The sequence below is a fragment of the Balaenoptera ricei genome, chromosome 2 (genome assembly GCF_028023285.1).
Source record: "Balaenoptera ricei isolate mBalRic1 chromosome 2, mBalRic1.hap2, whole genome shotgun sequence".
Classification (NCBI taxonomy): Eukaryota; Metazoa; Chordata; class Mammalia; order Artiodactyla; family Balaenopteridae; genus Balaenoptera; species Balaenoptera ricei.
The window spans coordinates 151,164,969-151,179,987 of NC_082640.1; the positions used below are offsets into that span (position 1 = coordinate 151,164,969).

A 15,019-nucleotide genomic window follows, 5' to 3' on the forward strand; every position below is an offset into this window, starting at 1 on the left:
TACTTCTTCCCTCCATCTTAATAGGTTCTTCATCTACCTGGGAGGGGCCAGAGGAGAAGGCAGGAATTGTGCATCCCACCTGACCTCACCTCTGGAGCTCCCAGGAATGCCGTTGTAGGTAACATTAAGCCCACTCTCATTGTAACACCTTTCATTAGTGTTAATGCATTGTACACAGTGGATTATGTGTACAAATAAATGCTTATGGTGCTTTTCACTAAGGCTAGGAACTTGTTTAAAGACTCAAAATGTGTGAAAATACACAGCCTAGCTAGTCAAGCAGGAGGGTAGATATTGCCTGTGCCCTTTGCTCTGATCAGGACTGGAATGGTGAGGAAAGCTGTCTCCTATTCTCCACGCCCCACTTGAGAGGGATAAGGTTAAGCAGGCACCTAGGAATATCCTGAAGGGAAACGTGGATAACTTGTAAGCTACTTATTCTTGGAAATATATATAAGGTATAAAGGATGGATGGGGCTGGGTTCCTGTGTTCTGACCTCGATGGCACACAGGTTGCATCATCTCTACCTGCCTTCTAGATACTTAGGAAGACACGGGTCTGTGTCTTGGGCCTCTGAGAGGATTTGGCAATGAACCCTTTGATAACCAAAACTTTTCCAGGAGTGGGTTTGGGTGTAATGAGGTTTTTCTCTCTCAGTTCATGTAATTTTCTCGCCAAACGAGATTCACTTTGCACAGTTTTGAATCCTGCTTTTAAACTGTGATATCTGCTGTGACTTAAATATTCAGTGGGGCGATTTATAATGGGAGTGCCTATAATTTAAAATTGGATTTTGCTACTTTGCGTCTGAGAAAAAGGGAGGCTTATGACCCTGGTCCCCTCCCCATCTGCCAGCCCTCTCTTTCTCGGTGGCCCCCGATGTGGTCGCGCGGCGGGGATTCGCGCCAGGCTGGGAGCGCCCGTGGCTGGGCGAACTGGAAGACCTCCCGATCACCCCCTCACCCCTCCCCCGCGCCCACCGCCCCTAGCCCGGCCCCGCCCCGCGCCCGCACCCTCCGCGCGCATTGGTGCAGCCGGCTGTCAGTCCCCGCCCTCTGGGGGAGGGGGCGCCGCGGGGCTGCGGTCCCTCTGCAGAGGGCTGCTTGCTCCGGGTGCGACCGTGGCTTCCCGCCTACCCGTGCGCCCAGCCGTGCGAGCGCCCCCGCGACCTCGGCGACAGCGTCGGCCAGGGACCCCGGCGCCCGCGGTAAGTGAAGAAGGCGAGTAGGTTGCGGGTAAAGGGTGCGGACCGCTGCCCGGTCCGCTGACCGCCTGCGGGGCGAAGTGGGCTGGAGGTGCCCGCTGGACACCGGGAATCCGAGCCGCCCGAGGTGGCCGGAGTGAGAATCGGGAAGGTCGTTTGTCTGCAGAAATCTCCAGCCAGCGCGACCCTCAACAGCTCTGCCCACACCTGTCGTTACAGCTCGTGTTGCTGGTAGCTTTTTTCCTTCTTTGCCCTTTTGGGGGGAAATGAGTGCCGGGTTCCTGGCCATTATAATTGTGCAGATAGCTTGAAGCTGGGTTATGTCTTCCACGCCCCAGCACTTTCCTTTTTGAGTACTTTCTGCTGCGCTCTAGCTCTTGCCATAAGGCGATTCAAGCCGAAGGAGAGACGCCCTCCTCCAGGAGAAAGCTTCGTGGTCCACACCTGGCGCTGGGAGAGATTCACTGCTTTCCCCAGGAAGTGGCTGCTCTTCGCCTCCGTGCTTCTCTGCTCACGGGAAAAGGGGAAGGGGTATTTTTTGTGGCAGTAGACTTGCGATTCTATCAGGAAATTACAACAGGGACTTTAAGATTGCCCAGGCGATAAAACTTTGTGCAGGTTAAGGACGAATCATTTGCAGTCTAATGTCCTGCAAAGTTTTAGTATCTACAGGCTGCATTTTCCCCATTTCAGTTAGGTTTTGTTTGGGTATTTATTTCTGCATCATGATATACATTTAAGTGAGCTTCTCAAGCAGTTGTCTTTGGGCAATCCAGGTTAGTTTCAAATGATACATTCCTAAACATGATCCGATTTCAATATTTCTATTAGCTATACAGCCTCTGGTTAATAAAAACTCTCAGGCACTGAGAACTCACAAGAGGTGATGAGACTTAAGGAGCTATAATCAGCTGTGGTTCTTGTGCTTATGCAAACATCATATGAGGAGGGACACTGTAAAATGTTCATATTTTAGTTCCATCATTGTTCTAGGATGACTTTGCCTTTCTGTCAGGGGCATGGAGTATGTAACACTCAACCTAAGAGAATATTTACTTAGATCATGAACTGATTTTCAGAGTTCCAATTCCTTCTGTGGTTCACAGAATCAAGAGCTACCCAAATAAACCTTCAACAGTGAAGGATTTACAAAAAAAAAAAAAAAAAAAACAGTACAAAGAAAGAGTCCCTTTGCTTATTTTAGAACATCCATCAACTAAAATTCATAGGATTTTTGTTAGGTGATCACCTCACGTCTCTATTCATTGGTACCCTCATACCATTCTGTGGATTGATTTAAAATATACCTTTATATTTATATGTAACTAATCAGTTTGCCAACTGCATATCTTATCAACTTATTTCTGGCTTTCAAATTAGTTCCAGAACCAAGAAAATAAAATACAAAGAATTGCAAAAGCTTAAATTTTAAAATAGCAAGAACTCAGTCTAGTCTTGGTTCAGTTATCAGTTGATGGGCTACATTATGGTAACACAACCATTTAAGCAATTTTTAAATTTTTTGACTAGCGAGTCTAGTGCAGATTAGCATCTCCAAACAATTCATTTTTCTGATGATACTCTTAAAACCCGGTTCCAGAGGACGGGCTTTAGAAACAGGCAATCTTGGGTTGAATCTGAGCTCTGTTATCGATTAGCTGTATAATCTAGAGCAAGTTACTTAACCTCTCTAGGCCTCAATTTCTTCATCTGTAGATGGTGATACCACCACCTACTCTGTAATGTTGTGGGAGGATTAGAGATGTATGTAAAAGTGCTCATTAGCACTTCCTGATAGACAGGAGTTGCTCAATAAATGTCAACTATTATTACCAATCACTCTGACCTTCAACTACGTGCTCGTTATGGAAAATGTTTGAACTGCAGATACTTAGAAAAAAAAGTCAAAATTACACAAACAGATTTGAGAGTGGAGAATGACAGGAATGTTAAAAATTTCCCAAGAGCATGTATGAAAAGTAGCACCTCCTTCATGGAACATACATTTTTAGAACAGAAACCTTATGGTATAATGGAAAGAACATTAGAGAGTCAAAGTCTTCAGTTCTAACTCTGGCTATGACCTCATCTAACTGTGTGGCTTTTAGCAGGCCAGCTGCCCACTCTGGAGCTCAGTTTCTTCATCTGGCTGGACTTGAATAATCTCAAATAATCTCTAAGATCCTTTGCAACTTCAGAGCTCTTTATTGCATTAATAAAAATTACACCCTGCCCTTCATTGTTTTTTGTTGTTCATGGTGGTGGTGGTGGTTTTTGTTTGTTAACTTGCAATTCAGAGTCATAAACAATTCGTAAAGACAGCACAACTCCAGAACTGATAAAATCATATCAGATTTGCAGAGAAATCCAAAATGAAGTTTTAACAAACAAAAGACAGCAAAATAAATTCACACTGAAATCTTTTGGATAGGGCAAAAGTAAACCCCAATTTTTATTCTCCAGTCATTTTAGTAAGTTATTATATGGGAAACATGCCCAGTAGAACCATATGCATTCAACTGAAATAGTCTCTATAGAAAACAGTAGGCTGATGGTGAAATAAAATACCACTCTCTTTTCTCTTATCAGGTTGACCCTTAAATAAAACAAAAATCTATCCAGTAAAAGGGCTTTCATGAAGAAATTAAAGAGAGAAATTACAAGTAATAGAGAAACTAGGCATTTTTATAACTGGAAAAACCACCTAAAACAACTGTATGGAGTAAGACAAAAGGAGTGATTACATCGGGAAGAAATTTTACTTAGTGTGATATTTTTGCCTACTTTTTTGTCATAAAAGGCTGCTAAGGAAGAGAGGATACACTTTTCTAGAGAAAGAAAGAGTGTAATATAAAAATGGAGATCACAGTTCCTGAAATACAAGTAGAAAGCAAGGATGAGAAGAGATCAGCAGAAGTTAGTCCTCAGAATGAGAGGCAGGAGGAAAAAGCATCGACACTTTGCTTCAAGAGAAGAAAGAAAGCAGCCAAAGCAATGAAGCCCAGTGCTGGCTCCGAAGCTGCTGATGCAGCAAGGAAGTGTTCCCCAGAAGCAGGAGCCTCTGATCAGCCAGAGCCCCCCGGGGGGGCCTGGGCCTCCATCAAACGCCTTGTAACGCGCAGCAAAAGGTCAGATTCTTCAAAGCAGCAAAAGCCCTTTGAGGCCAAAGTGCAACCTGAAATCAATGCTGAGGATGATCATTCTAAAAAAAGGGCAAAGTCCAGACTCAAGATTCCCTGTATAAAATTCTCAAAAGGGGAGAAAAGAAGTAATCATTCCAAAATTATAGAAGACTCAGACTGCAGTATCAAAGTCCAACGAGAGGCTGGAAGTTTGGATACAAAAACTCTGACCCAATCAGATGACCAGGCAGCAAAGACCAAGTCGAAGCAGGATGTAAGGGAAGATGTCTCACAGAAAGGGAGTGATGAGGTCTGTGAATCAAATGTGAACAACAGCGTAACTTCTCCTGGAGAGAAAGTGATTTCAGTAGAACTTGAGTTAGATACAGGGCATTCTGCTATTCAAACAGGAACTCTAATCCTTGAAAAAGACATTGAAATGCTTGAGGAAAAACAAAGCATTCAACCTCAGCAAGCAAGCCCACTGGAAATTTCAGACACAGAACACCAGCTCCCAGTGGTTTCTGATGTTCCTCCCTCACCTGCAGTCCCAGATCAACAAATTCTGGAAGAAGCCAGAAACAGTATCCTAGAAAGTGGACCAGACTGGAAAGACCGTGAAAGTAAAGAGACTGTTGCTGAGGAGAGTAAGCCGAAAGATACTGAACTGAGCCAGGAATCAGATTTTCAAGTAAATGAAATCACTGCAGAAAAACCCAAACCAGAAGAAAGCAAAAGAATGGAGCCAATTGCTATTATTATCACAGACACTGAAATCAGTGAATTTGATGTTAAGAAATCTAGAAATGTCCCTAAGCAATTCTTAATTTCAATCGAAAATGAGCAAGTGGGGGTTTTTGCTAATGATAGTGGTTTTGAGAGTAGAACTTCAGAACAATATGAAACACTCTTAATAGAAACAGCTTCTTCTCTTGTCAAGAATGCTATCCAGTTGTCTATAGAACAGCTGGTTAATGAAATGGCCTCTGATGATAATGCAAAAAGCAATCTTCTACAGTGACTTAATTTCCACACCATGGGAGGGAAAAAATGCTTAATGGTAAATTATTTTACATATTTGTGGCATTTCTTATTCAGTAACAAATGAGAGATTTAACATCTGTAGAATTTAAAGGTACAATTCCAACCCAGAAGTGCTAAAGAATTAAGTTATAAAACCCTCCCTTATCACTGAAATGTAGCCACTTCTGGATTGGAGGAAGTCAGTACAGATTGCAATGAAAAGTGATATCCAGGAAATTGCTAAAATGGTTTGTGGAGATCAGAGTGCTTGGGAGAAGCAAGATGTATTTATTGAGTACTTGCGGTATGCCATAAGCTCTTTAATGTCCTCTGATGTCACAAAGCCTGGTTTCCTTTTAAAAGTTCAACACTGTGTATAGGTTAACATCGCATTCTGTTTTCAACAACTTTTTTTTTACAGTGCACTTTTATGTTGTATAAAATGGTGAATAAGGTGAGCTATTTTTGTGAATGTGTGACTTATAGCTGTTATACTCCTAGGCAGTAGTCTTACCTCAAAAAAATACTGCAAACCAAAAAAATAATAGTTTGATTAAACATGAGTGGTTTTCTAGTCTTGCTCAAGTTCCTTACAAAAGCCATTCACAAATTACTTCAAACACGCAAATAATTACCAAGTGCAAAGGTGTGGAAACAGCGAGTGCATTTTCCATCTCCATCTTTCTTCTGCCCCAAGCAGACCTGTATAAAAATCCACTTGCGCATGGGATCATCTGCTGAAAAGCTAAAAACAAAAAACAAAACAACAGGGCTTCCCTGGTGGCGCAGTGGTTAAGAATCTGCCTGCCAATGCAGGGGACTCGGGTTTGAGCCCTGGTCTGGGGAAGATCCCACATGCTGCAGAGCAACTAAGCCAGTGCACCACAACTACTGAACCTGTGCTCTAGAGCCCACGAGCCACAACTACTGAGCCTGCGTGCCACAACTGCTGAAGCCTACACGGCTAAAGCCCGTGTTCCGCAACAAGAGAAGCCACCGCGATGAGAAGCCCGTGCACCGCAACAAAGAGTAGCCCTCGCTCGCCGCAACTAGAGAAAGCCCACACGCAGCAACAAAGACCCAACTTAACCAAAAAATAAATAATTTTTTAAAATTAAAACAACAACAAAAAGTGGATTATTTTCCATCCAGGAGAAGACAAACTTCCCAAGTAAAAAATCATCACATATAACACATGATTCATATTGTAAGATTAAATCTCTGGAGACTGTATTCATCAATCTCTCCTCAAAGAGGGGAGAGTGGACTCAAAGCAAACCTGGCTGTAAAAGTCATAGGAAATCGTAATAATTTAGTGAAAATATTCATGCTTGGCTAAGAATGAGCCAAATACATCTTTCATTGTGCCTATGTGTTGAGAGACACCAGTAAAAATTTTACACAGATAATGAAAATAAACTTTTTCATCAGTACTTTTAGTCCAGCTAGTCCCCTACAAAAAAAAAAAAAAAAAAAATTGAACTTAATATAACAATGAGAAGGGCTTGTTTGCATTTTATTCAGTTATTTAAATCATCGATCTCAATGACTGCCGTATTTTTTGAAAAAGTAATTGTTTCAACCTTTCCTTGTGTGAAATGGCCCTAATACTGCAACACACTTCCCTACCTCACAGGTCAGGGTTCCTATTGTACAGTCCTCCACTGTCTAAACTGAGTGACAGTGTCACTCTGAAAGTAGACGAAGTAATGAAGAGCTTTTGCTTGAGTTGTAAGGTATCTGTACATTCTTGGAGAAAAGAATGTACATTAGATGATTTCAAATGATCTGGTGACTTCCTGCATTATTTATGGATTGCATACAGAAAGTATGTGCTAATTTGTCCCATAGAATCTTCGTTTCTTCCTGTAAGTACATATTGAGACCTCTGGCAGAAGAACCTAATCTGACTTTGGAACTGAACCAGATAATGGATATTATTAGCAAGATTCTTTGCTGAAGTGTAAATGTATTCCCCCAGATTTTCCTACCTTCATGCTTATAACCTTGGGGGGTGGGGTGGGAGGAAGAGGGAAACTACCAAAATCCTTCAGTTTCACAAGATGAAAAGTGGATCTTTCAAAACATGACCCAAGAAATCAATTTCATTTAATTGTATAATTTTTAAACATTTTTTTAAAAAAGACTGCTAAATCATCCTCCCTAAAAACTCTTTTTAATTCACTATATGTGGTGCTAATGGACTTGGACAGCTACCAGCAACTACATATTTAAAAGTGAGCAATTTAAAAAGACTGATTAAAGTTGGTGCATTTAACAGTGTTTTGAAGAATCCTGCCTTCATTTACTGCAAGGATGGCTCAAGCCATATACTTTCATTGTAAATTTTTAGTAATTTCTCATGAATGAGCAAAAAGTATAGCATTTACCAGTTATTGAAAATATTTTGAAATGTTTAGGTATATTTATTTGGGAGTTTTAAAAACATGTTAGGTAAATATGTGTAATGAAATTCTTCTAAGAAAGTAACATTTTATCTAAGTAGTCCTAGGTTTCTATTTTTTTTCCACTGTGGTGTGGTACATATTTGGTTAGAATGTATTATAATTGATTGTTTTTGTGATGAAATGTGTACTCTATTTGCATTCAATCTTAAGTGGTTTCTCCTCAATCTTTTCTATTGAGAATATCTGGTGAATTAAATAAGTAGGATCCAGTTTGAAAAAGGATTCCAGAAATTAATTGATCTCAATCTGATTATATCTGCTACATGGCCAAATCCTACTACTATGAATTGTAAGGTGGTCTAAATTGTTTTGTTGTTATAGAAATAATTAGGAATCAGATGACTTAGAAGTTTCTCATAAAATATTTTTTTTATTTTAATGGTATTTATTTTAAGCAATGTGACCTTATATGCAAGACATTAAATGAATATAAATAGGTTCTTATTCAATTCACATCCATTTGACAATATTAAAATATCACTTAAAAGGCAATTTAATAACACCACATTAATTTTCCTTTAAATTTGCTGTGGTATAAATGCTTTTAGTGAACACTTATTAAGTAGCTGGGTTTCTCTTTGAACAGTTTCTCTTTGAACTCATAATTTTACAAGGCTGGTTGGTTTATCAGATAACTTCTTCAGCACATTATCTTCCCCCTTTTAAGATTGAAGTATTATTCAGTTTGCTTTACAACAAGCGAATACAAAAATCCTCCTCTATTTTGTGTAGCACTATTCACTTAACATTTTCTCAAAGTACTTTATAGGATATAAAAATAGTCCCTGGTAACATTTAAGTAAAGGTAGCAGAAAACAAAAGAACATTCAAAGAGAAATTATGTTCCCTGCCACCTCCTCCACCTCAAAGAACAATAAGCATTTGGCACAAATGGAGTTCTTCAGAAAAGCTGTCAGCATAATTTTCTTTGAAGGTAATCCATTTGACAGCACGAAGTTTGTGATCTTAATTGGTCTACTATTTAATGAAGTCTTAAAAACTCTGATTTATTTCTGAGAGATTGTTATTTCACCAATATGTGTGAATAGCCTTCCAGCTAAAGGCTTTTAGAAATAATGGATCATGAGAGGGCACCAGTCGAATCTGGCTTCTGCAAAAAATCCAGAGTTAACTTCATAAGTTTCTAACTTCAAGTTGCCTTATTTTCTATAGTTAATAATTAATTTTGGGGGGGATTTACGGCAGAATTAACATAATTATTAGGCTTTAGAATCCCATTGAAAATACCCCTTTAATGTCAACTTTATTCAAATGTGTGAAGTCTGCTTTCTAATTTCACCTGATACTCAATACATTAGGGGTGGACTTTTCTGCCTGCCCTTTCTGCATTTTTAAACATCCTCATTTAAGGTTTAGCGTTTCTTAGTTTCAAATTCCTATGATGTTTTATTGTTTCACAAACATGAAGTTTCTCATTATACAGAATTCAAAAATTCAATATATAGTATATTTTATGGCACATTTGTTAAAAGTTTTTTTGTAATCCTTACTTAGTTACAAAAATTTAACAGAAAGAAACTACTTAAATTTAGATTAAATTCAATTTATTCAACGTGTGTTGGGTATGACACATGCCAAACACTGATAAAGGGGACAGGCTCCCTGCCCTCGAAGAGCTCAACCTAGGGAGCCCCAGCAACTGAAACTTGGACAGGGGTTACGGCAAAGAACCACAGTAACGCAGCATCGTGAGTGCATGGAGACTAAAGAGAAAGCGATTCATTTTGTCTGTTATGGGGAGATGGTCATATAAATACAGGGGTGGTTTGATAGCATTCAGTTGCTAAATAGCTTAAAAGTATATTCCTTCTGATTTGTGAACAGGTGCAGAAAAAAGCCTGCATAATGTTACATATTTATAGTAGTTCTTTGTAAAAATGTTAACTGGATGAGCTATTATGAAAGCAGAAGTTCCAATTTGTATTTCTCATTAAAATTAGTACTATATTATTGTGGATCAGATGCGAATATTAAAGAAATAATACTCTGTAGAAAAAAGGTTTCAACCTGAATTAATATATGTACTGTTAATACAAAATAAATGTTATATTGGCTCATGTTTATTTATCCAAATCTTTTAAGAGAAACGTGGTATATAGTACATTAATTTCCTAAAACCATAAAGATCACACTGATTGAAACTACTGAGTTAGCACCACCAAAAGTTCTATTCTCCTGAGTATTGGCCAGACTTTACGAGACATGCCTAAAAGAGCTCACCTCCAGCAAAGAGAAACAAAAACACCTCGAACTTGAATTCAATTTCACTGAAATAATTCCATCTAAAGGGCAATTCTGACTTTGATGCCATCTATGAACTTGACAGAAGTGTACTTGTTTTCATCGTCTCTTGCTATTGTCACTAGTTGTCTTTTCTGTATTAACCTATAAATTGTTAATAATCTGTATGGTTTTCCAAATTACTAAGCGATCTTTATGTGGAAATGCTTATTCAGATGGTGCTTGCTAAAGCTGGGTGTTTCAAAAGTTCTGTGTTTATTAAGACACTGATTTTCTTCCCTTAACATCAGCAACCCTGTTTTTTTCTTAAGCACAGCCCAATGACAATAAATAGGCACTATGAAAGAATGTGCTTTCCAAATCTTGGGACCAATTTAAAGTTGATAGCATCTTAAAAGTCCTAAAACTAAAAGTTTGTTCCAAAATAAAATGTCTTGTTAAGGTACACTGTACATAGGGTATTTAATATTTCACACTTTGCAGAATTTAAAAAATTTTATTAAATCACATCTAATTTAAGAGAAAAGTACATAACCTTTTGCAACACTTGTCCTGACAGACAATTCTGCCCTTAACGCTGAATTCTGGAGTTCCCAATCCCTTGGAGAAGTACATACCTTTCTTTTTTTCCCTGAAGCTTGAGATCACTGGAGGCTAAGTTCCTGAACTTAGGAAAAAAAGCAAGTATATGTATATGTACATGAGCACACTATACATCACAGAAAATCCTCAGCAAAGCTGGGCACAGACACCACGAACAACTAAGGAAAACCTACGTGAGGGGAGGATGGTGGCTCCTAGGTTGGGAAACTCCCAAACTTAAAATTGTCTCTGTAAATTCCAAACTATCATAATAGCAATGGTAGTGGTGTCCAGCAGTTTCTGCATGTTAGCAAGACGAGACGCACTTTCCTCACAATTTGTTTCATGGCTAGACTCAAATAGGACTTTTGGCCTTATCTTGATATTTATGACAGTGCAATTATGGGGCAGGGATTAAGCCTTTCCTACACTTTTCACAGCTATACTTGTTGCCATAAAAAACAGGCCTTCTAATTCCATACTCCTGGGAGATAGGGAGCACAGGGTGACACAAAAGCAGATGCAGTCCTTTGTACACTTGTACTCAAACCTTTTATTCCCAAATCCCTACTTTGACATCTGTACCTTCAGATCACAGGAAGGTCCAGTCAGTATAGCTACAAGTGGGTCTCTGGACCACATCTGTGATCAGTCACAGGTAAGAGTAATGCAGCTACAGGCATGCATGCTCAAACCAATCAAATATCCTTATATATAAATTACAATGCAGAGGTTCCGTGTGGAATAGCCATTTGTGGTATAAAAACTTAACTAGAGGACTTCCCTGGTGGCGCGGTGGTTAAGAATCTGCCTGCCGATTTGATTAACCAAGATGGCAGAGTAGAAGGACGTGCTCTCACTCCCTCTTGTGAGAGCACCAGAATCACAACTGGCTGCTGGACAATCACTGACAGGAAGACCCTGGACTTCACCAAGGAGGATACCCCACATCCAAGGACAGAGGAGAAGCCACAGTGAGACGGTAGGAGGGGCGCAATCAGAGTAAAATCAAATCCCATAACTGCTGGGTGGGTGACTCACAGACTGGCGAACACTTATACCACAGAAGTCCACCCACTGGAGTGAAGGTTCTGAGCCCCACGTCAGGCTTCCCAACCTGGGGGTCTGGCAATGGGAGGAGGAATTCCTAGAGAATCAGACTTTGAAGCCTAGTGGGAATTGATTGCAGGACTTTGACAGGACTGGGGGAAACAGAGACCCCACTCTTGGAGGGCACACACAAAGTAATGTGTGCATCGGGACCCAGGGGAAGGAGCAGTGACCCTGGGGGAGACTGAACCAGACCTACCTGCTGGTGTTGGGGGGGTCTCCTGCAGAGGCGAGTGGTGGCTCTGTTTCACCGTGGGGATAAGGACACTGGCAGCAGAGGTTCTGGGAAGTTCTCCTTGGCGTGCGCCCTCCCAGAGTCTGCCATTAACCCCACCAAAGAGCACGGGTAGGCTCCAGTGTTGGGTTGCCTCAGGCAAAACAACCAACAGGGAGGGAACCCAGCCCCACCCATCAACAGTCAAGTGGATTAAGGTTTTACTGAGCTCTGACAGCCACAGCAACAGTCAGCTCTACCCACCACCAGAGCCTCCCATCAAGCCTCTTAGATAGCCTCAACCACCAGAGGGCAGACAACAGAAGCAAGAAAAACTACAATCCTGCAGCCTGTGGACCAAAAACCACAGTTACAGAAAGATAGAGAAGATGAAAAGGCAGAGGGCTATGTACCAGATGAAGGAACAAGAAAAAACCCCAGAAAAACAACTAAATGAAGTGGAGATAGGCAATCTTCCAGAAAAAGAATTCAGAATAATGATAGTGAAGATGATCCAGGACCTCGGAATAAGAATGGAGGCAAAGATTGAGAAGATGCAAGAAATGATTAACAAAGACCTAGAAGAATTAAAGAACAAACAAACAGAGATGACCAATACAATAACTGAAATGAAAACTACACTAGAAGGAATCAATAGCAGAATAACTGAGGCAGAAGAATGGATAAGTGACCTGGAAGACAGAATGGTGGAATTCACTGCTGCGGAACAGACTAAAGAAAAAAGAATGAAAAGAAATGAAGACAGCCTAAGAGACCTCTGGGACAACATTAAACGCAACAACATTCGCATTATAGGGGTCCCAGAAGGAGAAGAGAGAGAGAAAGGACCAGAGAAAATATCTGAAGAGATTATAGTCGAAAACTTCCCTAACATGGGAAAGGAAATAGCCACCCAAGTCCAGGAAGCGCAGAGAGTCCCATACAGGATAAACCCAAGGAGAAACACGCCGAGACACATAGTAATCAAAGTGGCAAAAATTAAAGACAAAGAAAAATTATTGAAAGCAGCAAGGGAAAAACGACAAATAACATACAAGGGAACTCCCATAAGGTTAACAGCTGATTTCTCAGCAGAAACTCTGCAAGCCAGAAGGGAGTGGCATGATATACTTAAAGTGATGAAAGGGAAGAACCTACAACCAAGATTACTCTACCCGGCAAGGATCTCATTTAGATTTGATGGAGAAATCAAAAGCTTTACAGACAAGCAAAAGCTAAGAGAATTCAGCACCACCAAACCAGCTCTACAACAAATGCTAAAGGAACTTCTCTAAGTGGGAAACACAAGAGAAGAAAAGGACCTACAAAAACAAACCCAAAACAATTAAGAAAATGGTCATAGGAACATACATATCGATAATTACCTTAAACGTGAATGGATTAAATGCCCCAACCAAAAGACATAGACTGGCTGAATGGATACAAAAACAAGACCCATATATATGCTGTCTACAAGAGACCCACTTTAGACCTAGGGACACATACAGACTGAAAGTGAGGGGATGGAAAAAGATATTCCATGCAAATGGAAATCAAAAGAAAGCTGGAGTAGCTATACTCATATCAGATAAAATAGACTTTAAAATAAAGAATGTTACAAGAGACAAGGAAGGACACTACAAAATGATCCAGGGATCAATCCAAGAAGAAGATATAACAATTATAAATATATATGCACCCAACATAGGAGCACCTCAATACATAAGGCAACTGCTAACAGCTATAAAAGAGGAAATCAACAGTAACACAATAATAGTGGGGGACTTTAACACCTCACTTACACCAATGGACAGATCATCCAAAATGAAAATAAATAAGGAAACAGAAGCTTTAAATGACACAATAGACCAGATAGATTTAATTGATACATATAGGACATTCCATCCAAAAACAGCAGATTACACGTTCTTCTCAAGTTCGCACGGAACATTCTCCAGGATAGATCACATCTTGGGTCACAAATCAAGCCTCAGTAAATTTAAGAAAATTGAAATCATATCAAGCATCTTTTCTGACCACAACACTATGAGATTAGAAATGAATTACAGGGAAAAAACGTAAAAAAGACAAACACATGGAGGCTAAACAATACGTTACTAAATAACCAAGAGATCATTGAAGAAATCAAAGAGGAAATCAAAAAATACCTAGAGACAAATGACAATGAAAACACGACGACCCAAAACCTATGGGATGCAGCAAAAGCGGTTCTAAGAGGGAAGTTTATAGCTATACAAGCCTACCTAAAGAAACAAGAAAAATCTCAAGTAAACAATCTAACCTTACACCTAAAGAAACTAGAGAAAGAAGAACAAACAAAACCCAAAGTTAGCAGAAGGAAAGAAATCATAAAGATCAGAGCAGAAATAAATGAAATAGAAACAAAGAAAACAATAGCAAAGATCAATAAAACTAAAAGTTGGTTCTTTGAGAAGATAAACAAAATTGATAAGCCATTAGCCAGACTCATCAAGAAAAAGAGGGAGAGGACTCAAATCAATAAAATCAGAAATGAAAAAGGAGAAGTTACAACAGACACCACAGAAATACAAAGCATCCTAAGAGACTACTACAAGCAACTTTATGCCAATAAAATGGACAACCTGGAAGAAATGGACAAATTCTTAGAAAGGTATAACCTTCCAAGACTGAATCAGGAAGAAACAGAAAATATGAACAGACCAATCACAAGTAATGAAATTGAAACTGTGATTAAAAATCTTCCAACAAACAAAAGTCCAGGACCAGATGGCTTCACAGGTGAATTCTATCAAACATTTAGAGAAGAGCTAACACCCATCCTTCTCAAACTCTTCCAAAAAATTGCAGAGGAAGGAACACTCCCAAACTCATTCTATGAGGCCACCATCACCCTGATACCAAAACCAGACAAAGACACTACAAAAAAAGAAAATTACAGACCAATATCACTGATGAATATAGATGCAAAAATCCTCAACAAAATACTAGCAAACAGAATCCAACAACACATTAAAAGGATCATACACCACG

The 15,019-nt window shown here is 39.7% G+C and overlaps 2 protein-coding genes across 7 annotated transcripts in view; one reads left to right on the forward strand and one right to left on the reverse strand.

The window, feature by feature from the left end:
* The window catches only part of ZBTB25 (zinc finger and BTB domain containing 25), a 67,312-nt gene that overhangs the window by 24,151 nt on the left and 28,142 nt on the right, over positions 1 to 15,019 (reverse strand). For 2 of the 6 annotated variants that reach the window (XM_059914411.1, XM_059914412.1), the window contains exon 5: positions 1,108 to 1,712. The exons of 2 other annotated variants lie outside the window; for them this stretch is intronic. In XM_059914411.1, the coding sequence (XP_059770394.1) occupies positions 1,524 to 1,712 (189 nt within the window). In that variant the 3' untranslated portion in view covers positions 1,108 to 1,523. Of the gene's footprint in view, positions 1 to 1,107; positions 1,713 to 8,374; positions 8,478 to 8,612; positions 8,930 to 15,019 lie in introns of those variants that run through there. 2 more of the 6 variants (XM_059914413.1, XM_059914414.1) reach the window with 2 other exon arrangements.
* AKAP5 (A-kinase anchoring protein 5) lies at positions 4,055 to 5,348 on the forward strand. The gene has a single exon (XM_059915749.1). The coding sequence runs from the start codon at positions 4,062 to 4,064 to the stop codon at positions 5,346 to 5,348; it is 1,287 nt and encodes a 428-aa protein (XP_059771732.1). The 5' UTR covers positions 4,055 to 4,061.